At 36.1% G+C, this 22,822-nt stretch overlaps 1 protein-coding gene across 1 annotated transcript in view; it reads left to right on the forward strand.

The window, feature by feature from the left end:
- Positions 1-22,822, forward strand: part of LOC103591727 (hemicentin-1-like) — a 202,569-nt gene that overhangs the window by 95,593 nt on the left and 84,154 nt on the right. Inside the window, exons 4-6 of the mRNA XM_008574239.1 lie at positions 11,534-11,616; positions 16,480-16,638; positions 17,697-17,819. Coding sequence (XP_008572461.1) covers positions 11,534-11,616; positions 16,480-16,638; positions 17,697-17,819 — 365 coding nt within the window. The remainder of the gene's footprint in view (positions 1-11,533; positions 11,617-16,479; positions 16,639-17,696; positions 17,820-22,822) is intronic.

A 22,822-nucleotide genomic window follows, 5' to 3' on the forward strand; every position in this document is an offset into this window, starting at 1 on the left:
TAAAAAGGTTTGGGGACTTAAAACATTAAGCTGTTAAAAAATTCTGAGTAGAGGCAATGTAGATCACTCCTTTTTTTGTTTGTTTGTTTTTTTGTTTGTTTGTTTGTTTTCTTAATTTTATTTTGTCGATATACAATGAGGTTGATTATTGTGGCCCATTACCGAAACCCCCTCCCTCCTCCCTCCCACCCAGCAATGTCCTTTCTGTTTTCTTGTCGTAACAACTTCAAGTAATTGTAGTTGTTATATCTTCTCCCCCACACCCCCCGGTTATTTTGTGTGTGTGTGTGTGTGTGTGTGTGTGTGTGTGGATTTTTTTTTTAATTTTATTTTGTCAATATACAATGTGGTTGATTATTGTGGCCCATTACCAAAACCTCCCTCCCACCTCCCTCTCCCCCTCCCCCCCAACAATGTCCTTTCCTTTTGCTTGTCATATCAACTTCAAGGAATTGTAGTTGTTATATCTTCTCCCCCACACCCCCCGGTTATTTTTTTTTTGTGTGTGTGTGAGTTTATTTATTTATTTTTAGCTCCCACCAATAAGTGAGAACATGTGGTATTTCTCTTTCTGTGCCTGACTTGTTTCACTTAATATAATTCTCTCAAGGTCCATCCATGTTGTTGCAAATGGCAGTATTTCATTCATTTTTATAGCCGAGTAGTATTCCATTGTGTAGATATACCACATTTTCTTTATCCCCTCGTCCGATGATGGACATTTGGGCTGGTTCCAACTCTTGGCTATTGTAAAGAGTGCTGCGATGAACATTGGGAACAGGTATATGCTGGCGGCAGCGGCAGCAGCAGCACCGGCAGCAACGGCGCCCTCGATGCTCTGTTCTGTTATTTTATATCTGTCATTTTATATCCTCTCCTCAGATAAAGCCATTCATGCTGTCATAAATATATTTCTGGCCTTGGCCTCTCCTCTGAGGAACAGACCATCATTTCCATCTCCTGGATGTCACAATGTCCTTCTAAATGAAACTGAGGAATGTTCTTTTTCCAGTGCTGCAAGCTTGGCCCTTCATCCTTGATCTTTGTCCTCTGTTTGTTACCTTTGTGAATGATGCCTATGATATTCTTGTTATCCAACCAAACATTGGAATCTTCTTTAATACACTGCTCACTTTTACCCCACACATCCAAACCATCAGTAAGTTGTGTTTTTAACTTTCTAAATATCTTTTAAGTCAATTGGCTTCTCTCCATTTCTTTTTTTTTTTTTCCTTTTTTGTCTTTTTTCGTGACCAGCAACAGATCGCAACCCTCAGTGTCGCGCCCGTACTGGACCGGGACCGGCAAAGAGATTGCAACCCTCGGTGTTGCGCCCGCACCTCGCTCAGCCAGTAAGAGGCCGGTCTGTATGTGGGATCCGAACCCTAGGCGGGAGCACCACCGCGCTCCCAAGCAGCGCACTGTAGCAGTGCGCCACCGGGCCGGCCCCGGCTTCTCTCCATTTCATTTAGCACCATCCTTGTCCCAATTATTATATCTTTAGTCCAAACTAATGGAGAAAATCTCCCAAGTGATTTTCTTGCATTTACTCTTGCTTTTATTTTTCAGGCCTTTTCTCTACTCTGCAGACAAAAGAATCTCGAAATTCATCTCTGAACATTTCTGCCTGACACCTTATCCATGTCCCTTTACCCCCACCTCATCGGATTCTTCCCATGGTTCTGAGTAACCTAAGACTTGCCTACCTTTCATTCCCATCTAGTGCCACCCCCTCCCCCCCATGCTCTGACTCAGGGGACCAGCATGGAGCTTCCCCCATCTGCACCCTCACCTGTTTCCCCACAGGGGGTTTGCACATGCTGTTCTCCTTGCACATGTAGTTCCTGTCCTTCAGCCTACCCTCAACTTCCACACTCCCTCATCCTAGCTTAAAATCCTAAACGCACAGTCTCATCTTCAGTATCTTGCCCTTCAGAATCTTGCCCTATCCTCCAGGATTGGTCCTACCTTACTACCTCCCTCCATCCCAAAGCTGTTGGGGTTTCACGTTGAAGGACCATGTTTGATTTAGCTCATCATTAAATCCACCAGTAAAATGCCTGACATATACAACATGCTCACTTTTAAGTGAATGAATAAATATACAAGAATGTACAGATTGACAGAGTCCAAATCAGAATTTAAAGTCTAATGCTTTCATTGGCTTTACTGTTGGATGAATGACTTGACTTGGAATTGTACATAGTAGGAATGTAATTGGGGCCTAGGGTGGGAAACCCAAGCTTGGAATTCCAAATGTGTATTCAAGGGTGATTTTTTTTGTCTGTGTGCACATCTCTATTTGTAAGTTGCATACCAACCTGAATTATATTTTATAAATATGTAAATAGACTTATATAGTTATTCCTGGACTATTTTTCTCTTTTACTGAATTTCTTCTGATAATTTGTTCACTGTCGTCCTACATTTCCTTTCTTTTCTACCCTGTCATTGTTTTTCAGGTCATTATCTTGCTACTTATTTACTATTTACTTCTCTCTCCCTCAATATAGCAAGTTCTTTACCACTTTAGATGTCCAGATCCTCTGAAAAAATTATTATAGAAGTTTCTATCTTGTACATATATCATGGGAATTAGAAATTTCATTGTCCTAGTTGTTTAAACATTTATGTTCCCCTCTTCTACCGAGAGTTCCTGAGGGCAAGACCTTGCAGCTGCCATTCAGGGGGATGAGCTCAGTGTCTGCAGTAGAGGGGACATTAGCTGTTGAATAAATGCATATTTCACAGTAAAACTATATATTATATCAAATATAATTTAAACTTTACTTGATGGTACAAAAGATACTTAAAAACCTAATTATCAGTTTTCATTGCATTCTAGAAATTCAGAAAAGCCAAGTCAGGGAGATTTCTAGCCTAATAGGCCTAATAGAATGTAAGGAAGGGATTTACTGTATTCATTTTCTTTTTCTCTGTGAGAATTAAGCTGAGCTATATTCTTGAAAATCTGGCCAGAATGAAAATGCCTACATTCTTAATGAGACCTGGCACTGGCACTTCCTGATTTGTTCTGAAGGATGTTTAGGGAGTGCCTTATCCCCCTTGCTCCATTTGTCTCTGGGGTGAAGGATACTGATTCCTGACTCATACTCCGTTGACTGCCTCCCCAGAGCTCTCCCCAACCCCCCCAGAATTGAATCTGATACAGACACTCTATAGGGTCATGTGATTTTATGTCTGTTCAAAAAATAATATTTCTTTCTCTCTTTCTCTCTTGGAATGAAAGCTGATGCCCATTTCTCTAGAGATTTCCTCTGGATATGCTGCATCTTATAGGATTTTTTTTTTTCATTGTCATGGGGTCCTAGAACACCCAGCGGGAAGAAATCAAATATTTACTTTTTCCCTTCATTCATCAATGGGCCATGTTACAGGCATTGTGGATACCATGGAAGAATTTTTAGTGTCAGTGTTTCTGGTAAATTATTCTTTCAAAAAGGCAAGAAATTTCATTAAATATAGGTCAAATACAAAAGGACTACTCCTCATTGTCACTTAACACCTAACCTAAAGGATACATTGTTTGCTTAAAGAATATTTCATTATTTCATAAATCAGTCTAAGAAACTAACTTCACAAACTTAATAAAATTTTACTGTGAGAGACTAAATCTTGTTTTGTGTATAATTTCCAGGCCTTTCTTCAGTTCACCTTCTAGCATTTTTAGTAACTCCCCCAAAATCACTGTTATCAAGAGCAGCTGATAGCTGTCTTGTTAAAATTAACTTGAATTAAAAAAAAACACCTTTAGAAATATTCCTTACACATTTATATTAACTTTGAAGACAAAAAGTGAATTCAGTTTGAAGTAAATTAAATAATCTATCATTAACATTACAATAGGCTCAGCTATTTTTTTTATAGAGGTATGGAATTAACTTGAGAAACAATCTAAAATTTTCCAAGAAAAATTTTGTAAAGAAATCACTACACTTAAATCATTAAATTTATAACATTAATTTCATTTTTCTTTATCCTCTTTCATCTGGAATACAGAGAAGTAATGTGAAAAGTAACCGAGCTTTGTCTCTGGGGAAAAGAAGGACAGACAAATGACAACAAATGGTATTCAAATCACACAGAGCTTCGGGAATTAATGTTCTTGCAAATATGCAGCGCAAAGTCCTGCCTCGGGTCACATTCTTTACAAGAAACTATAAAGCTTGTTGATTTTTAGAAAATGGTATTGGCAATGATGTGCTTTCAAGCCTTTTATCCAAATGTTTTAAAGAACAGAAAGCACATTAGTCAAACATTTGAAATGCAAAAAAACCCCCAAGAAAACAAAAAAACAGAACCAAAAAACAAAAACCAAAAAACACAAGATATTTCCAATGATGTGCTTTCAAGCCTTTTATCCAAATGTTTTAAAGAAGAGAAAGCACATTAGTCAAACATTTGAAATGCAAAAAACCCCCCAAGAAAACAAAAAAACAGAACCAAAAAACAAAAACCAAAAAACACAAGATATTTCCATTCAAGAAAGGAATTGCAATTATTACTTTTACGAAAATAATTGATCCCCAAACTGAAAAAGCTGCACACATAATTTGATTTTCCTTTGTAAGTTTTTTAATAAAATAAACTTTTTAAAAAAGCGGGAACAAGACTATATGCAGAACAGCATCATTCATAGCAACATAGCAACAAGGTAGAGTCATGAATGATAAAGATGAGATTCAATTACTGTTATTCTTTAATAGAAACAGATGAATTAATAGGCTTGAACTGAAGCAAGCTGAGGTTTGGGAAAAAATGTTTTGCTGTGGTGGGAGAACAGTTGATAATAGAATTAACTGCCAGAGGAGAATATGAAATACCATGGCCAGATGGGCAAAGACTGTTAAAAAAAGGAGCATAAGATAGTGCTGATTTTAGAAGAATAATTTACTATGCCAATTTGGTATACACTTTATCAAACTTCTAGTATTCTAAATCATGCTATTATGGAAAAGTATGCTTTTTTCCCTAGATTTATAGAGAATTCTCTCATATGAATTAAAAAAATCAAACTGATATATGGCTAAAAATTAAGAAAGCAAATAAATAAATAAAAGGAAAAAAGTTGACTAAAGAAAGAAAATGGGAAGGATTATATGTCAGCATAGATATAGATATAGAGCTATAAAAGATTTGATTTTCACTTTTGGTATTGAACGTGATTCAACTTAAACAAGGAGTTTTTACTTACATGTACGTTTTCTTAATAGGCATTTGAATTACAAGTTATGTATATATCCACATATATAAATACACACACACATATACACATACATACACACACGTACACTTTAAAGGAGGAATGGCCTGTATTTAATTTAGAGAAGATAGTGTGAAAAGGAGTCTAAATTATAATATGTGTAAAAGCTTTAAAAACACTAGAACAGTGTCTGGCCCAAAGTAAGGACTTGATAAATGTTATCTGTTTCTACTACTATTATTACTACTACCTCTAGTACTCCAAAGTTCTTTTAAGTGCAATAATCCACAAGTATTTATGCCATAAATGAGCAACAATTATGTAAGACGTGCCTTATAAAGGGTTCTGCAAGGCCGGCCCGGTGGCGCACTCGGTAGAGTGTGGTGCTTGCCGCGCTCCCGCCGAGGGTTCGGATTCCATATAGAGACCGGTCCGCTCACTGGTTGAGCTTGGTGCGGGCGCGACACCGAGGGTTGCGATCCCGTTGCCGGTCGCAGTACGGGCGCGACACTGAGGGTTGCAATCCCATTACCGGTCACGAAAAAAGACAAAAAGGAAAAAAAATAAAAATAAAAATAAAAATAAAGGGTTCTGCAAATGTTTTAAAGTTATTCTCCCAATTCAAACATACACAAATATTACTATTTCTTTTTACAAATGAGGAAACTCAAGCTTTGACATATTAGGTAACATGTCTTAGGTCACAAAATTGGCAAGTAGCAAGGCTGCTCTCAAAACTGGAGGTATTTAATATCAAAGCCAGTTTCCTTTGTTGCTCTGCTACTTTCCTTCTAAATATTGGTTTAAGTAACCTTATTAATCTAATCAAATTAACACATTTATTTATATAATACCTCTTTGTATTTTACTTCAAAGTAGGAAAGTAAAGAATTAAAAACAGATGTTTGTCTAGGGCTGGTCTCATCCTCAATAAAATTAATTTATTTCTTAAACATTTTTACTTCTACTCCTATCTTCAATTGCTTTGGGAAATTGGCTTACCTAAAACCGCTAAGTAAAGGATTCTCTGAGGGGCAAACAACCATATTTGGAGATGAGGGATGTTTGTTTGGCTCTTTTCCAGCTATTCACCCTGGTGTCCTATCCAGAAGCAAATAGTTGGCTGATTTCTTAATGATCTTTTGTGTGAACTTCAAAGGACAAAGAGTATAGAAGAGTATTCTGACTGTCAAATAGCTTTTTTGAAACAGAATATACAGGTGGTTAGCGTGGGGCGGGTGTGGATTCTAATGGGAAATTTCTTGGTTTTCTTTTATTATGGGAATGTTCTTAAAGGTACATATGTGACTCATTGCGCAGTAAGTATTGCAGGTTCCTGTGACAAAATAACGTTTAAAAAGAGGAATCCACTAACATATGATGCCTGGATTCACTTCATACATGCTACGTAACCAACCAAGGGATTGTTCTGCTCTCCACAATAAATACTATATTTGATTTTGTCAGTTTTTAGGAGATGGATGGAAGTCAAAACATTTTTCTTGACAGAATGTTCCTTGATCTAAAGATAGAATTCTTAGAGAAAACTATAAACCACATTTTCAATGAAACGGATATAAAGGAAAATTAAAGCATTTCTTCTCAATTCAAATTAATTATGAGCAGTTAATTCTCAGGGAACTACTTCAAGCCTTGAAAAAATTTAAGAATTGTGAAGTTTTAGTGTTGGGATTGACTTCGAATATTATTTGTCCATTTACCCCAACAGATGTTTGAATTCCTTCCAGAAACCTATCAGTACCCTAGACTTGAATGACACTAGTTAGGTATTTGATAGCACTGGACTTTGTTGTTGGATGATACCTGGGGACTCTTCCTCTAAAATGATGTCTGGGGAACTCTGTTTGGTGCTGGAGGCTGATATGGGCTTTTTTTGCCAGGTATATCACATTATTGAATACTGGTCCAGTCATCAGCTAAGTCCCTTCAGGTTTCCTTATACAGACTTTTAAATCTCTATCCTTCTATATTCATGTAGATTTTTTTAAATCCTCATTTCTCTGCTTTGTCATATATGTGGTCTCTACCGTTTAGATGATCTAGATCTTATTTCATCAATTTTGTTTAATAACTACTAGCTTCAAAAACAACATAAAGTTTGTTGATCTCATATTTCCTCATAATGTGATGTCTCATAAATTATGATGCTTTTATTAGTAAAAAATGCATTGTACTGTTTCTTTGCCAGGACATAAAATAACATAAGCAGAATAAATATATTTTTATCACATTAAATTGAAAAATTACAGCATCACAGTCCCCATTATCTAGCCAGTAACAAAGACAATACCACTTGTGCTGGAAGGCATGTAAAATCCAGACGTGAGTTGGAACAGAAGGAAGAGAGAGATTTTGGTAGGTAGTGCCTGACTAGCAGAGAGGAAAGATAGAGAAGGGGCATAGGAGCGAAAGAAGGCCTGCCCAGAGCAAGTATAGGCCTCCGTCCTGAATAAGCAATTGATAAAAGGCTACTAGGACCTCCTGAGACCTTCCTCCTGTCCCCTTCCAGCTCTTGTTCCCTGAGCAAGCAGGGGAGTCATCTGTTAGGAGAGACCAGGAATCGATTAGGACCAGGGCAGTGACAGTATCTTAATCTGATGGGAAAAAACATTATAATAAACAGTACAGAATCCTTGAAGGAGGGAGGAAGGACTTTTCTAAGTAGAGAAGGGGAGGATTACTGAAGGGGTGACTGGGAATGTCAAGGTATCACTTTCCGGTTTCCCATCTTTGCCTAGAGTTAATCCTGTCTTCTTCCATTTGTCTCCTGGTGATTGGAAGCTATGAGGTCGTATTTTTGTTAAGCCAGGTTACCTCCATTCCACTTTCCTCTTCGAAGGACCATTGTCTTTTATAATTCATATGAATTATGAAGCTTTTGAAAAAATTTAAAGTATTAAGGCACATCATTTTCTGATCTCCTAATCAAGATATTGAGTGCCTGGTACATACTGTATTCTTTATGAATATTTGTGGGGTTTTTTGTTTTCTTTTGTTTTGTTTTTCATTGAAGCATAATTGATTGTACACATCTTTGGTGGTACAGCTTAGAATATCAATATCTGTGTGCAACCTGCAATGCTAAAATCAGGATAATTAGTATATTCAACATTACACATTGTTATTATTTTTTGTGATCCTTTACCAATTTCTCACTACCCTCTTCCCCCTCCCCCTTTCCTACCTCTGTTGGCTTCAGTTCTGTTCTCTCCTTTTGAGAGTTCAACCAATTATTGTAATTCTTGCATCTTTCTCTTCTTACTTATTTGTTTATTTTCTTAGCTCTCATTTATAAGTGAGGACATGCAGTATTTCTTTCTGTGCCTGGCTTCTTTCACTTAACATAATTTTCTCTAAGTACATCTGTGTTACTGCAAATGGCAGAATTTCATTCTTTCTTATGGCAGAGTAGTATTCCATTGTGTATATGTATCACATTTTCCTTATACAGTCATCTGACAATGGACATTTAGGTTAGTTCCAACTCTTGGCTATTGTAAATAGAGCTGCAATAAACACGGGAGTGCAGGTATCCCTTCAACATGGTGGTTTCCATTTCTCCGGGTACACACCCAGCAGCGGGATTGGTGGATTGTATGGCAGTTCTATCTGTAGTTGTTTGAGGAAGCTGTATGTGTTTTCCATAGTAGCTGCACTAATTTACAGTCCCATCAACAGTGTAGGAAGGTTCCCCTCCTTCTGCATCCTTGCCAGCATTTGTTATTCTGTCTTTTTGATAATGGTCAGTGTAACTGGAGTGAAATGATATCTTGATGTGGTTTTGGTTTTCATTTTCCTGACGCTTAGTGATGTTGAGCATTTTTTCACATGTCTGTTGGCCATTTGTATATCTTCCTTTGAGAAATGCCTATTCAGCTCCTTTGCCCATTTTTTAAATCAAGTTACTTATTTTTTATGAATAATTGAATTGTAGTGAACTGAACCTTCTTGGAAGACCCAACAAAGCTCTACCTCCCATGAAAGAAGTTCTGGCAAGTTGAAAGATCAGTTGCTGAAGAGCTAAGCACTTACTGTTGACAGGTGATAACCTGAAAGCATAGGAATGATTGTAAGTGTTAACTTTAATGTACCTGGAATTGAGGTCAGCAGTTCCTTGATATTTAATTTGGATTCTGACTCCTTCGAGCTTGTTTGGTGATAACTATCCAGCAAAGGGCAGCATGGTGGGCTGCTTGAGATGTAACATCATTTATTTTGATTTTAGAGATTTGAGGTTTGGGCTCTGCAATATTCTTATTGTCTCCCAGTACATCCCTGCCATATTTTCTGCAAGTGATGAAGGCCAGAACATGTCACTGATGAACTCTGCTATAATTCTGATTTATTTTATACTTGCTTGGATGCAACTTTAAATCAGATTCAATGTAATTTAATGGTTTCCACATGTACATTCCATTTTCTTAGCCATAGAATAGCACAACTGTATGTTAAGAATGAGAACTGAGGGTTGTTAAACTTTGTTCAGCTTGCAACTGAGTTTCACACCTAAATTTTATATGTATAGGACAAATTGCACAAGTAAGACATTTCAAGCACGGGTGTTTCAAGTGAAAGGAATATAGTCTTATTTTGAAACAAAGCTCAAAATTCAGTAGGTTATACTCATGTTAGAGTTAGGCTAAGTATTGCAATGCCAGTAAGAATTCTTTTGGACTTAGGCATAGGTCTACAGAAAACAGTTTCATTGTTTGATTGCTTGGAGTTAGGTGTGCTTGGAGAACAACTGGTTCAATGGAAATGGAATAGAAGAATAGAAGAGTTGAAATGGGTTGATGAGAAGAGAAATAATACGACATGGGAGAGTGCCTGCTCTGAGACTAGCATGCCTGGTTCCCTGATCCTTCATTTGATGAGCACTTTCCCACTGGGCTTTGGGTAGGGATCTCATTTTCCTCCAACTCCTCTTGGAGTCTGAAGGTTCAGTTTATTCCAGAGATACTCCCACACTGTCTTGTATTTAGAAAAAACAGCATGATAATCTGTGTTTCATTTATCATTCCCTTGACTGAGAGAATTTTCTGTTCATTTTATTTAACCTTGCTTTCCAGGAATTCATTTTTTGAACATAATTATCACTGTAACACTGAGGTTACAGTTTTTAAAAAAATTTTTTTTATTCCCGGAGCAACATTCATTGTGAAAGGACACATACTTCCTTTTTTTCAGTATACATTTTTTTCTATCAGATGTGTCTTTGGTAATTTAGTAAGTTGTAGGTATCAGTAGAATTATAAAGATCAAATGAATATCAAAATACTGAGCAAGAGTGTGACTACTGATCCTAATTAGTTGTATTTCACAGTTCAAATAAAAACACAAGCTTAGCAAAGTCAGAAACTTCCTAATATACATTTAGGGTATTGTCCAATTTAGTGTATTATGCAGTTCATTTCCATCACACCTTTCATTTTTTTGTGTGTGTGGGTGTATGTGTGGTTTTAAGAGATATATTTACATAGCCATGTTTGTTTTTTCCTATGAAATATTAAAATATTAAAACCAGGGCCGGCCCGGTGGCGCACTGCTACAGTGTACCACTTGGGAGTGTGGTGGCGCTCCTGCCGAGGGTTCGGATCCCACATACAGACCGGCCACTCACTGGCTGAGCGAGGGGCGGGCACAGCACCGAGGGCTGCGATCCCGTTGCCGGTCCTGGTCTGGTACGGGCGCGACACTGAAGGTTGCGATCCATTGCCGGTCACGAAAAAAGACAAAAAGGAATGGTCTGGTACAGGCGCGACACTGAAGGTTGCGATCCATTGCCGGTCACGAAAAAAGACAAAAAGGAAAAAAAAAAAAAATTAAACCTGACTGTATGCCAAGATGGATGGGGATAGGAAGGGGAGAGAGAGAGATCAGAGATGGTTATGGTTTGATTTATATACTCCTCAGAATCTATATTTTTAAAAATGTAAATATATATATGTTTTTTCATGTGCTTGGTTAAAGAGCAACTTTTGGCACTTGTACTTTTAAGGGATTTAGCTCTGGCATTATGTCACTTGAAATAGGATGGGCGAGGCTTGAGTAAAGCTGACGGTGAATATAGCAAATGTGCCCGGATGGTGTCAAGGTTGCTTTGCACAGTCTCATTTACCCATTTACTTACTATGCATTCATTTATCCATTCATTCATCCAACATGAACAAGGATCTGGTGAGAGGAAACATAACTTATGATGCAAATCAGCAAGTGCTACAATGAAAGAATGAACAGTATTCTGTGGGTGTCCAGAAGAGTGGGAATTTTCTTTTTCTGATTGTACAGGGTCTCAGAAAAGCTACTTGTTTGTAGTTACAGAAGTTGCTGAAGGTAATAAAATGCTCACCAGAGTTTGTGCGAACTCTCGGGTTAAGTAGAATTGAGTTCAAATCTCTGCTCATTAATTGTGTAACCCTAGGGATGGGTTTTCAAGAGTTAGTGCTCAATAAAATGTTTAGCAAATGATACTCACTTCATCAATTGATGTAAAGACTAAGTAACATAGTTATGTGATAATACTGTCTCAGTGCTTGGCTCACGGTAGACTTGTATTGAGTTAATACAGGTAGAGTGTCTTATTACCAATAAAAGTGATCAATTAAAGTATTGAGACTTTTCACAGATTCAGGTTTCTCAATTGCAAATTCTTCCATTGTAAACGTTTTATGGATTTTTATTTTGCATTTTTTTTCCCGTTTGGTATTCAGGTCAAAACAGAAACTGTGACTTTTAAAATACTACTTTTTTTTAAAGTTTGGAAATAAAACTTAAAACTGTTTGTCTTTATAGTTTCAGTCACATTTCCATTACCCCAGATTTTTAAAACATATTCATGAGGCTGACCCAAATTAACCTCAAGACTTTGACTTTTTGAGGCTTATTTATAAAAATGGACAGTTTTGGTAGTACTTCTCTAGTCTAGTTCTATTCTGCCAAACTAAATTTAAAGATCAGAAGATCAGTTGGTGATTTGTGAGAGAAATACAATGAGGGTACTTCAAAAAGTTTGTGGAAAGATAGAATTAAAAGATAGTACAAATCTTTCTATGAACTTTTTGAGGTACCCTTATATTAGCAAACCAGTTGGTTAAGTTATATATATATATAAAACTTTGTTATAAACTTTGTATATATATTTAAACAAAGTCAAGGATTCATAGATTTTTAGAATAAACTGTACCTTGATTCCTGACCCTTAGTAAATTAAAACAACTTGAATTTTGCCTCTAATAATTTCTACTAGGAAAGAAAGCCCATGAGAGACTTTTAGAAAAGCAACAACCTTACAATTAACAGTCTAGAATGAAGCCTACATAACAAAGTCCAATGTATCATTCTAAAGTAGGGCTGTTCCTCAAAAATATGTGAGCCACATATATAATTTTAAAGAACAGTTAAAATTAATTTCAATAATGTGTTTATCCCAATATATTCAAAATATTATCATTTCAGCATGTCATCAATATAAAAAAAATTAGCAATGCTTTGGTTTTTAAATTTAAATTTCAATAAAAATTAAATAAAGGAAAAAATTCAGTTCTTCAGTGTCACTGACCACATTTTAAGTGCTCAGTTGCCACATGAAGCTAGTTAATAGCTACTCTGCGAGTATTAGTGTAACTCTAAAGCATTCCTTTTCCACATAATTTTAATGGTCCCTTATGACTTAAAATTATTAGAAAACCAAACTCAAGTATCAGGTAGGGAATTTTTATAAGGATATTATATTATATGTTCACTTCTTTCAGAAAGAGGAGAAACCTTTTCTTTTCAGGAATTTGTATTCCACATAATTTTAATGGTCCCTTATGACTTAAAATTATTAGAAAACCAAACTCAAGTATCAGGTAGGGAATTTTTATAAGGATATAATATTATATGTTCACTTCTTTCAGAAAGAGGAGAAACCTTTTCTTTTCAGGAATTTGTATTCACAATGAAATAAACAAATGGTTTCACTCAGATATAAATTACTATTTAACATTTAGTTCTGATTTTCAGTTAGCAGAAAGGTAATAATTTAAATATACTGTACTAGTTTGTGAAGAGTTTTATTCCTGATCATTTATATTCAATATATAATCAATATGATTACACTATACTTGTCATCTGTGTTTGCTAATGTGAAGCTCAGAGAAGAGTAGTTATTTTTATTGAAAGAATACACTGATTTTTCTATCAGGAAAAACTTAATTCAGCAACACAAATCACTCTAAAAGGATGTATAAGCTTATTCAGTGTGGGGGTTTCTGATGTCTGTGAGTCAAAATGTTTCCTTTTTACTTGATATTCCCCAATTTTTCTGGCTGCTTTGAGACTTTGTTAGTTGCTCCATAAAAGTCAAAAAGTTCATTTTGGGGAGCATGGCATGAAAAAAGTTCAAGAAATAAAAGGAATGCCTTTTAATCGCAGTTATATTTGTGTAATTCTCTGTGCCGTTAGCTGTGTCAGCTCATAACACTGTTTCCTTTGGTAATTAATCAATATTAAACCTCATATACGTGAGGTTCAATGTTTCACAAAGGAGCTTTTATCCAGTGCAGTAGGTGGTTGTTTTAATACCTACAGAAAATGTTGTTGACTCTATTGATTTTATTAATATGTGGTTTTAATCTGCTGTATTCAATTTATAGGGTGGAAAAATGTTTAACTAAAGGCTTAGGATCCCCTTTCAGGCTTCATCTAATAATAGGAAGATCCTGAAACTATGGAGGGATCCCAGTGGGATGACTCATCTGGGGCCAATTTCAAGTATTCTAATGGTCACTAGAATTTACTCCTGGGTAATGTTTAGGGAGGCCTAAGCATCTAGGCACCCATAGATCCTCTTACAGCAAATTTGTACCTAAGTCACAGGGCTCAGGGACTATGCTTCACTCAGTAACTGGACAAGGTTTATCATTCCTCCCATTCCTCACTTGAATCTCTGAGGTGAGCTGTTCTGATATTTGGCCCATAGACAGAAGACTTCTCTTAGTCCCTTGATACTAGGTGACAATTAGCAAAAGTCAATTAGTCTCTCAGAATTACACTGCCATGGAGCTTGGCCATTCAACAAATACTTGTGGAGTGGATAAAATTATACTGTGGTTCACACTCAGGTGCACAATGTCAAGCACAGTTGGGGAATGTTTTTATTTAAGCTTCTGAATATACAGTAGGGATTTAATTTTTTTTTGAGCATTCCAGACTATCCATTACAGATATGAAAAGGTGGCTACAAGAAAAAATGATTTCTATCCAACATACCAAATTTACTAACATCCTAATAGCTATTTCCCACTTCCCTGGTATGCAAATGCTCATTCAAGGGCTTTCATTGCACATGATAATCCTTCAAATAACTGTTAGGCAAAGGAAAATATGTTAAATACCATTCAGGTGTAAGGCATATTAGAATACATCTGAAAAGTGAGGCGGTACATCTGACTGGAAAGAAAGAGAAAATTTTAAAGAGGGGATAGCATATTATCTCAACTTTGAGAAGAAAATAGTTCCATTGGACAAATATTTACTCAGTGATTGCTTTATGCCAGCAAGATGCTGAGATAACTGAGGACGTAAGGACTCAGCAAGTACAGGTCCTGCCATCAGAGAGTTTATAGAATAATGGGAGAATTTAGGTATGCATTTATTGGTGGAGTGTTTGGTGGTGGAGATGGAACAGGAGAAAGATAACCTGAATAAAAGTACTTAAGGCATTAGAGTATGAAGCAAGGGGAATATTCAAAAAACAGGAAGTAGTCTCAGCTTCAAGGGAGCGATTTATGGAGATATATAGCAGATAGAAATTTAGAAAGATAATTCGATCCAATAGAAGCGTGATGTATATGGCTCTTTACTGCAGGAAAAATAAAGTTTAGTGGAAGGAAGAACAGAAAATCAGGTAGGAGGCTATACATGTAGCAAAATTAATGATAAGAAGAGTGAATGGTATGAAGTAAAGAGAAAGGGAAGGGGGACAGATGCATGGTGGAAGTGGAATGAGCAAGGTTTGACCACTGATTAGGTAGAGGTAAAGGGAGGAGTAAAGATGACTCAGGTTTGGAACTTGAATATCTGGGCGGATAGTATTGTTAACCAAAAGATGTAACTGAGATAAAATATGAGTTCCATCTTAGATGCACTGACTTGGGGAGACATACGGAACATCTAGAAGTAGATGTCTAACAAGAAATTGAAAATGGAAAATTAGCCTACTTATCACTTGAGTGATAAGTATGGTCTCTGTGTTAGTCCATTTTGTGTTGCTGTAACAAAATACCTGAAACTGGGTAATTTATGAAGAACAGAGGTTTATTTGGCTCACAATTCTGGGACAGCTGCATCTAGTGTGAGCCTCAGGCTGCTTCTACTCATGGCGGAAAGCTGCAGGCAGCAATGGGTATGAGCAGATCACATGGAGAGAGGAAGCAAGAGAGAGGGAGGGAAGGTGCCAGGGTCCTTTAAACAACCAGCTCTCCTATGAACTAATAGAGCCAGAACTCACTACCCTCCCCCACCCTCCAGAGAGCATTAATCCTTTCATGAGGGATCTGCCCCCATGACTCAAACAGCTCCCAACACCACCACACTGGGGATCAGATTTCCATATTAGTTTTGGGACAACACATTCAAACTCTATCAGTCTGAGTTGCAAGTATACAAGTTTTTGAGAACAGTGTTATCTGTGAAACTAAATGCCCTGAGAATGCATATAAGTGATAGAAGGTAGAAGATAAGTTCAAAGTGAAGATCAGGTTATTACTATTAAGCAAGTGACATAATATTTAATGGGACTCTCTCAGATTTAGAGGCAACTTTTAGCAGCTGATGCTCTGTTTCATTCCATTTAACAGATGATACCCAAAGACTGTAAGTTTTGATTGTGATCCAATGCAAAAAAAGATTCTGCAATTCGTCCAGACTACAGTGTAAACAATTCTAATACTTGGTTCTTATGACCCTTACTAGATCTATAGTGCTCAGGGTATCTATATGAGAATCTGAGACTATTTGGAGCCTGGGGAAAGCCTACATAGAAGAATCAAGTAGAATCTCCAAAGTTTAATGATAAAGCCTATCCCTTCATTGAGTAACTATTTTCAGGTTTTCTTAGTTTCATCCCTTTCCAACCAAAGTGATTAATCTAGTGGCAATCTGACAGAAAATAAAAATGAAGAGAGCTTGCTTGATTCTAAAACTTGCAAAGCAACTTGTTGTAACTAAACATTTTTCTCTCTGCTCAACAGGGTGGTGGTGATTGTCCAGAAATGAGTATTGGAGCTATAAAAATTGCCTTGGAAATTTCTCTTCCTGGTTCTTTCATCTACGTTTTCACTGATGCACGGTCCAAAGATTACCGGCTCACCCATGAGGTGCTGCAGCTCATCCAACAGAAGCAGTCACAAGTGAGTAGGAATCAACCCCCAAACCTTTCCATCTGAATACAGCATGTAAGAGGGTGCCTTTCCTCTTTGACTATTCCACGTGTGGCAAATAACAGTAATTATAACTCTCTAATCACATATATGTACTCCAACATGTATGCGTTATTTCATTTAAACGTATTAAACATATATGTGATATTTATACATAGCATATGAACACCTTGTTTTTTAATACAGACAAGAAATGATTGGGGATTAATTAAGTTGCTTATAACTGACAAAAACGTAGGCTTAACAAAGAAGGGCTATATTTCATATGTTCCCTCATATGTGGAATCTTGCCTGAGTCAGAGTTATTTGTTGTATCAGTTAGCTATTGCTGCATAACAAAACATTCCAACACTCAATGGCTTAACAATAAGCATTTATTTCTCACGTGTTCACAGAGCTCAGTTGATCTAGGCTAGGCTTGCTTACTTGTGCATCTGAGGAATAGTTTGGGTTTGACTTATCTAAGCTGGGCTCTGGGGTGACTCGGCTTTGCCTCACAGATTGTTTTGCCTCTTTCTGAGACCAGTAGGCTAATTTAGACATGTCCTTCTCATGGCCATGGCAGAAATGCTAGAGATCAAACGCAAATACACAAGGCTTCTTGACTCTAGGTTCAGAACTTGTAGAATGTCCATTTTGCCTCATGTAATTGACCAAAGCAAGTCACATGGCCAAGTTTAAATTCAAAGGTAACAAATTAAGCTCTGTCTCTTTAGTGAGAGAAGCTTCGAAATTCTTTGGTAAAGTGTAGGGATATAGGGAGAGGTGAGGAATTGAGGCCATATCATGTAATCTAGCACAGTCTTGGTCTCACTGGCACTTCCATAGCTTTTAGCCCCTACTTCTGAAATATAAATAACTATGTTCCTGTCTGGGTTCACTATTAACCAGTACAAGGTTAAGAATTATAACATATATAAATATGTATTTTACATGCCTAGAAATATAACACATAATAGGTGCTCAATACATATATATTGATTTCTGGAAACACTTTAAACTGTCTTCTTTTTTAAAAAAAATTATAGGTGGTATTTGTGCTCACTGGAGATTGTGATGACAGGAACCATATTGGATATAAAGTCTATGAAGAAATTGCCTCTACAAGTTCTGGTCAAGTGTTCCATCTGGACAAAAAACAAGTTAATGAGGTCAGTTTAATAAAGTGGGTTTACTTTATTACTACATACCTTATTACCACTATCAGTTAGGCTAGTCTAGTTCTGACAGGCTTGATTTAAATAACTATTTTAACCAAAAGGTTTTACTTCTAGGTCACAGGTCAAAAAGGCATTGAACTAAGGTGGAGAAACATAGATTTAGCTATTAATTTCCAGGTTGTGTTATGTTATAGCAATGAGTTATTTAATTTAAATATAAAAAGTTGATTTAGTTGGAGTAAAATATTTTTGTGGTTCTTGTTTAGTAAGGCCCATATGTGTTTCTGATGAATAACTTTTAGATAACTGGTAAAATGAGGCTTGACTGGTTACTGAAGTAGAATGTGGAAAAGATAATTATTGAGCAAAATTCTAATAAGGTTTGTCCTCTAACATTGAAAGCCAAAAACTATGACTAAGTAACTGTATAGTTATCACAAAACTTTTATGACAATAGAAGTATAATTTGCATTGCAAGAAAATCTTGGTATTTTCTAAAAAAGTCTTTGAGATAGATCTAATTGTCATGACTTGTTTATCCTTTTATTGTCTTGTGTTGGCCTTACTCATGATAAGAACATTTTATTTACCTATTTATTTATTTATTTATTTATTTATTTATTTATTTATTTATTTATTTATTTATTTATTTATTTATTTATTTATTTATTTATTTATTTATTTATTTATTTATTTATTTATTTATTTATTTATTTATTTATTTATTTATTTATTTATTTATTTATTTATTTATTTATTTATTTATTTATTTATTTATTTATTTATTTATTTATTTATTTATTTATTTATTTATTTATTTATTTATTTATTTATTTATTTATTTATTTATTTATTTATTTATTTATTTATTTATTTATTTATTTATTTATTTATTTATTTATTTATTTATTTATTTATTTATTTATTTATTTATTTATTTATTTATTTATTTATTTATTTATCACCCACTTAAGTTTCTAGGAACAAACCAATACAAAGAAAAAGTTTTAAGTAGACATAATTCTCATTTGATCGATGTGGTCACTGTATCTATATGAGTTCTGTTAATGAAGACTCTCTTGTGTCTTGAATGAAATGGTTCAGTGGTTCTCTTCTAACTAAAGAGTTTTTATTACATCGTGGTGGGACTAATAGGACATTGCAAATTCCTAGAGCAAACTATCTAGCACAAATATTTTTTATCAACATCTTTTTAAAAATTTTATTTATTAATATTATTTTTTTACATTCTAAGATGTTGTTGCAAAGCAGTTGGCCGGGTGGGGGGGGGGGGAGACCAGCAGGGGGAGGGAAGTAAAGTGGCAGGAGGAGAAAGGAGGGGGCATGGCCGAGGCCCATGACATCCCCCTCATTCCTGCAGGGGAGACGAGGGGGCTCCTGCAGCAGCTTGGTCATTGCTGGGCTGGATGCAGGTGGTAGGGAATCAACATCTTGACATATATAAACCTGGAAAGTTACTTTGATCTAAAAAAAGTTTTCAAGGAAGAAACAGCTTTAGAGAGGGTTATGGCTTGAGTTCTTACTGTGTCCACTCTAGACACTCAGAAATGCCTGGGCAGGGTCTGAGGATGAGAAGTCCTTGGCAGTAAATTTTCATGAGAATTTGAGAGTCTGGTAAGAAAGGGCTTGGGGAAGAATTCAGGACTTTCTTAAGAACTGGGTGTCTTGTCCTATCCCATACACTGTGCTTGAACCTAATGAAGGAAAGGCTGCTGGTAGAAGTTGTTTTTAACCTGGAATTCTGTAAGACCCCAGGTTATAGTCAGTATTACCAGTGCAAAGAAGGACTGAAGTAAGGAAGATCGTCATTCTCTCTTGCTTCAGTGCGAACACCACCCACTTAGGGTTTGTGAGGTTCTGCGTTGGAAGTGGCTCTGGGGTTCAGTGGAGACAGGTGGGGTATTGGAACCTGCAGAGGATGCCATATGCAGTGGACATGGTGGTTCTCAGTGGAAGGTACTGCAGACAGAGAAGAGATGAGGAGGTACATGGCTGGCACCTAGGGTTTTTGAAGGATAGTTACTCAAACTTGTTTGTGAGCAGTCAGACACAACTTAGAGATTCTCAAAACAAATACGGTAAAATTTTAAGGAGAACCATAGGACTTTATTAGTAGTTGGGTGGCAAAGCCAGAAAAAAACATAAGTATGTCCTACAAATGTAATTCCATAATATCCACATGCCTGGGAAAATTGAAACTATGATTGTGTTCTTAAGTGGAGAAAATAAGCCCTAAAGAGGTACATTATTTATTAAATAAATGACATGATATATAACCTTATAGTCCTAATAACTTTTAGCAATTCTGACAATTACCAAATAATTTGCAAGAATAATACTTTACAAAGATTTGGTGTGAGTTCTAGAAAATTTTATAGATAAATATCTGTAATATATAAACAAACACTGGTTTGTTAATATTTATACTAGACCATCAACTTATTTTTTTTTGTAGCATATCTTCTTTTGTTAATAATTAATCTAACAAAAAGTATGTTGGACATAATTTGGTGTGAGTTCTAGAAAATTTTATAGATAAATATCTGTAATATATAAACAAACACTGGTTTGTTAATATTTCTACTAGACCATCAACTTATTTTTTTTTTGTAGCATATCTTCTTTTGTTAATAATTAATCTAACAAAAAGTATGTTGGACATTTTACAGATAAAATTTTCAAATTCTACTAAAAGACATAAAAGATCTGAATAAATGGTGGGATACACAATGTGGATGGATGGGATGACTTCTCACTGTAAAGATGTTCATTTTGCCCAAATCTGTAAATTCCATGCCATTCCAATCAAAATACCAGCAGGATATTTTAAGGAACTTGAAAAATTTATTCTAAAATGTATATAGAAGAATACATCAACTGATATTCTAATCTTTAAATTTACCTTTGACAGAATTGCACTCGAGAGAAGCATTGCTAAAATTGCCTATTTTTATAAACTGGTGCTTGATGCAAGCAGGGATGAGTCTTGATTTATCTGTCAGTCACAGCAATTCCAACCCCCTAGCCAATTGGTGTAGGAAAGGGCCTCTTATTTACTTTGAGCCAATAAAATCAAGAGGAATTTAGCTAGGGGTGTCGTGGAAAACGTCTCTTCTTATAGATATGCCCTGCATGGATGTGGATCCCCAGTGTGATGCAGGCATCTTGATACAAGTCTGAGGATATAATGAATACAAAGGAGAGGGGAGAGCTAAGAAAATAGAGTTTCTGGATTAAGTCCGCACTCAAACCCATCCTAATGCTAAGCCTTCAGAGGGAATGAAGGGCTCAAGCCAGTTAGAATTGAGTATTCAGTTATCTAAAGGTAAATGCATCCTAAATGATAAACATTCCATATTTCTATATTTCTTTGTGACATGGGTTCTATGAGCTCCCATGTAACATGGAGATAATAAAATTAAGGTTAAATGAGATAATGTATCTAAAATGTTCCACATAAGGTCAGGCACAGGGTAAGTGCTCAATAAATATTAACTGGTATTATTATAATCCTAGTAGTGTTGCTATTTTGCTTTTAAAATGGTGAAATTGTGCTGCCATGTTTGTTAGAAATCAGATGGCTAGTTGTTGCTGGGAAATAAATTCGAGTGGGACAGTCTGGGAAGAGACTGGGTAGTTTTGTTTTTTTCTGTATTTTTTAGAAAAAATATTGTGGAACTGTGTAAGTCAATAATACTGGAACTGTGTGAGTCGGTATGTTCCTTAAAGGACACCACCAACAGAGAAGATTTTGTAAACATGAAGTATTGTGATAATGTTAAAATTGTATTTGCAAAATGTCATTTCTCTTTTCTCATTGTTCCAAAGTCTTCTATTATATAAATATTACAACCTATAGGAAAAGTAGATGCTACACTCATATCTGCACTTTTAATGGGCACAGAACTGCAGGGAAGGCACACATGCACTGAGTCCTTCATTTCACTCAAGGAAAATTTTTCATCTGCTCTATCTAAAGGAAACTATAGAGTGTTGTGTTTTACCTTTTTAGCTTAGTTCATCAATTTCCTAACTTAGTGTGGGAGATTTTGGATCAACTCTGTCTTGAGCTAACTTGATGCTTTTTCTTTCTTTCTGTTTCTTTTTTAAACAATGATAAAGTAGAAAATCTGAGTAGCTTTCATTTTTATTTAACATAAAAGGGAAAACAAAGTTAAAAAATTATCTGGCCAGGCATCAGTGGTCTATAAATCACCATATGGTACTACATTGTGGAAACACAAAATAAGGAAGGTTGTCTCAAGGATGTACTTGATTCACCTTCGAAGACAGAAAAGGAACTAAACCAATGCAGTATTACTTCTCCGTTTCTTTGTAAGCTGGTTGATTGTCAGTTGGTCTCATTAACACTTCCTTTGGTATAAGAAACATTTTAAATTTGAAATCTCAGAGTTTCTCACAGATGCTATATCCTTGTGTCAAAGAAGCTAACACAAAAAGATCCATTGTTAATTAGGTAATTCACTTGTCCTGGATTTCTCTATCCTTTCTCCCCACCTTCTGCAACTCCTGTCCTCTAACATCCCTTTCCCTCTCCCCAAAATTCTCCCTGGACATCCAAATCTGGTAGCTTGGTTCCATTCCAATAAATGTTAACATTCCAATAAATAATGTTCTAATAGATGTTATCTCTTACAGAGGCAGGGTACCAGTAATCGTCCCAGCAGAAAACAGACGACTCACTCAGTAGGGGCAAAAAAGAGTTTAAAGAATGAAAATCTATCAAGGTGCGGGCAGGGCTAAGGGCAGCCAGTGAGGGATGGTGAAGCACCAAGAGTCCAGAAACTATGGGTCCACCTACATTCCCACTAGGTCTGAAGGGAAGAGGAGAGAGCTTGTATTAGCACCTAGAGGGACCAAAGCCTCATCAAGAACTGTGGCCTTCGGGCCGGCCCGGTGGCGCACTGCGACAGTGTGCCGCTTGGGAAGCGCGGCAGCGCTCCCGCCGAGGG

Source organism: Galeopterus variegatus, unplaced genomic scaffold (assembly GCF_000696425.1).
Source record: "Galeopterus variegatus unplaced genomic scaffold, G_variegatus-3.0.2 Scaffold1017, whole genome shotgun sequence".
Classification (NCBI taxonomy): Eukaryota; Metazoa; Chordata; class Mammalia; order Dermoptera; family Cynocephalidae; genus Galeopterus; species Galeopterus variegatus.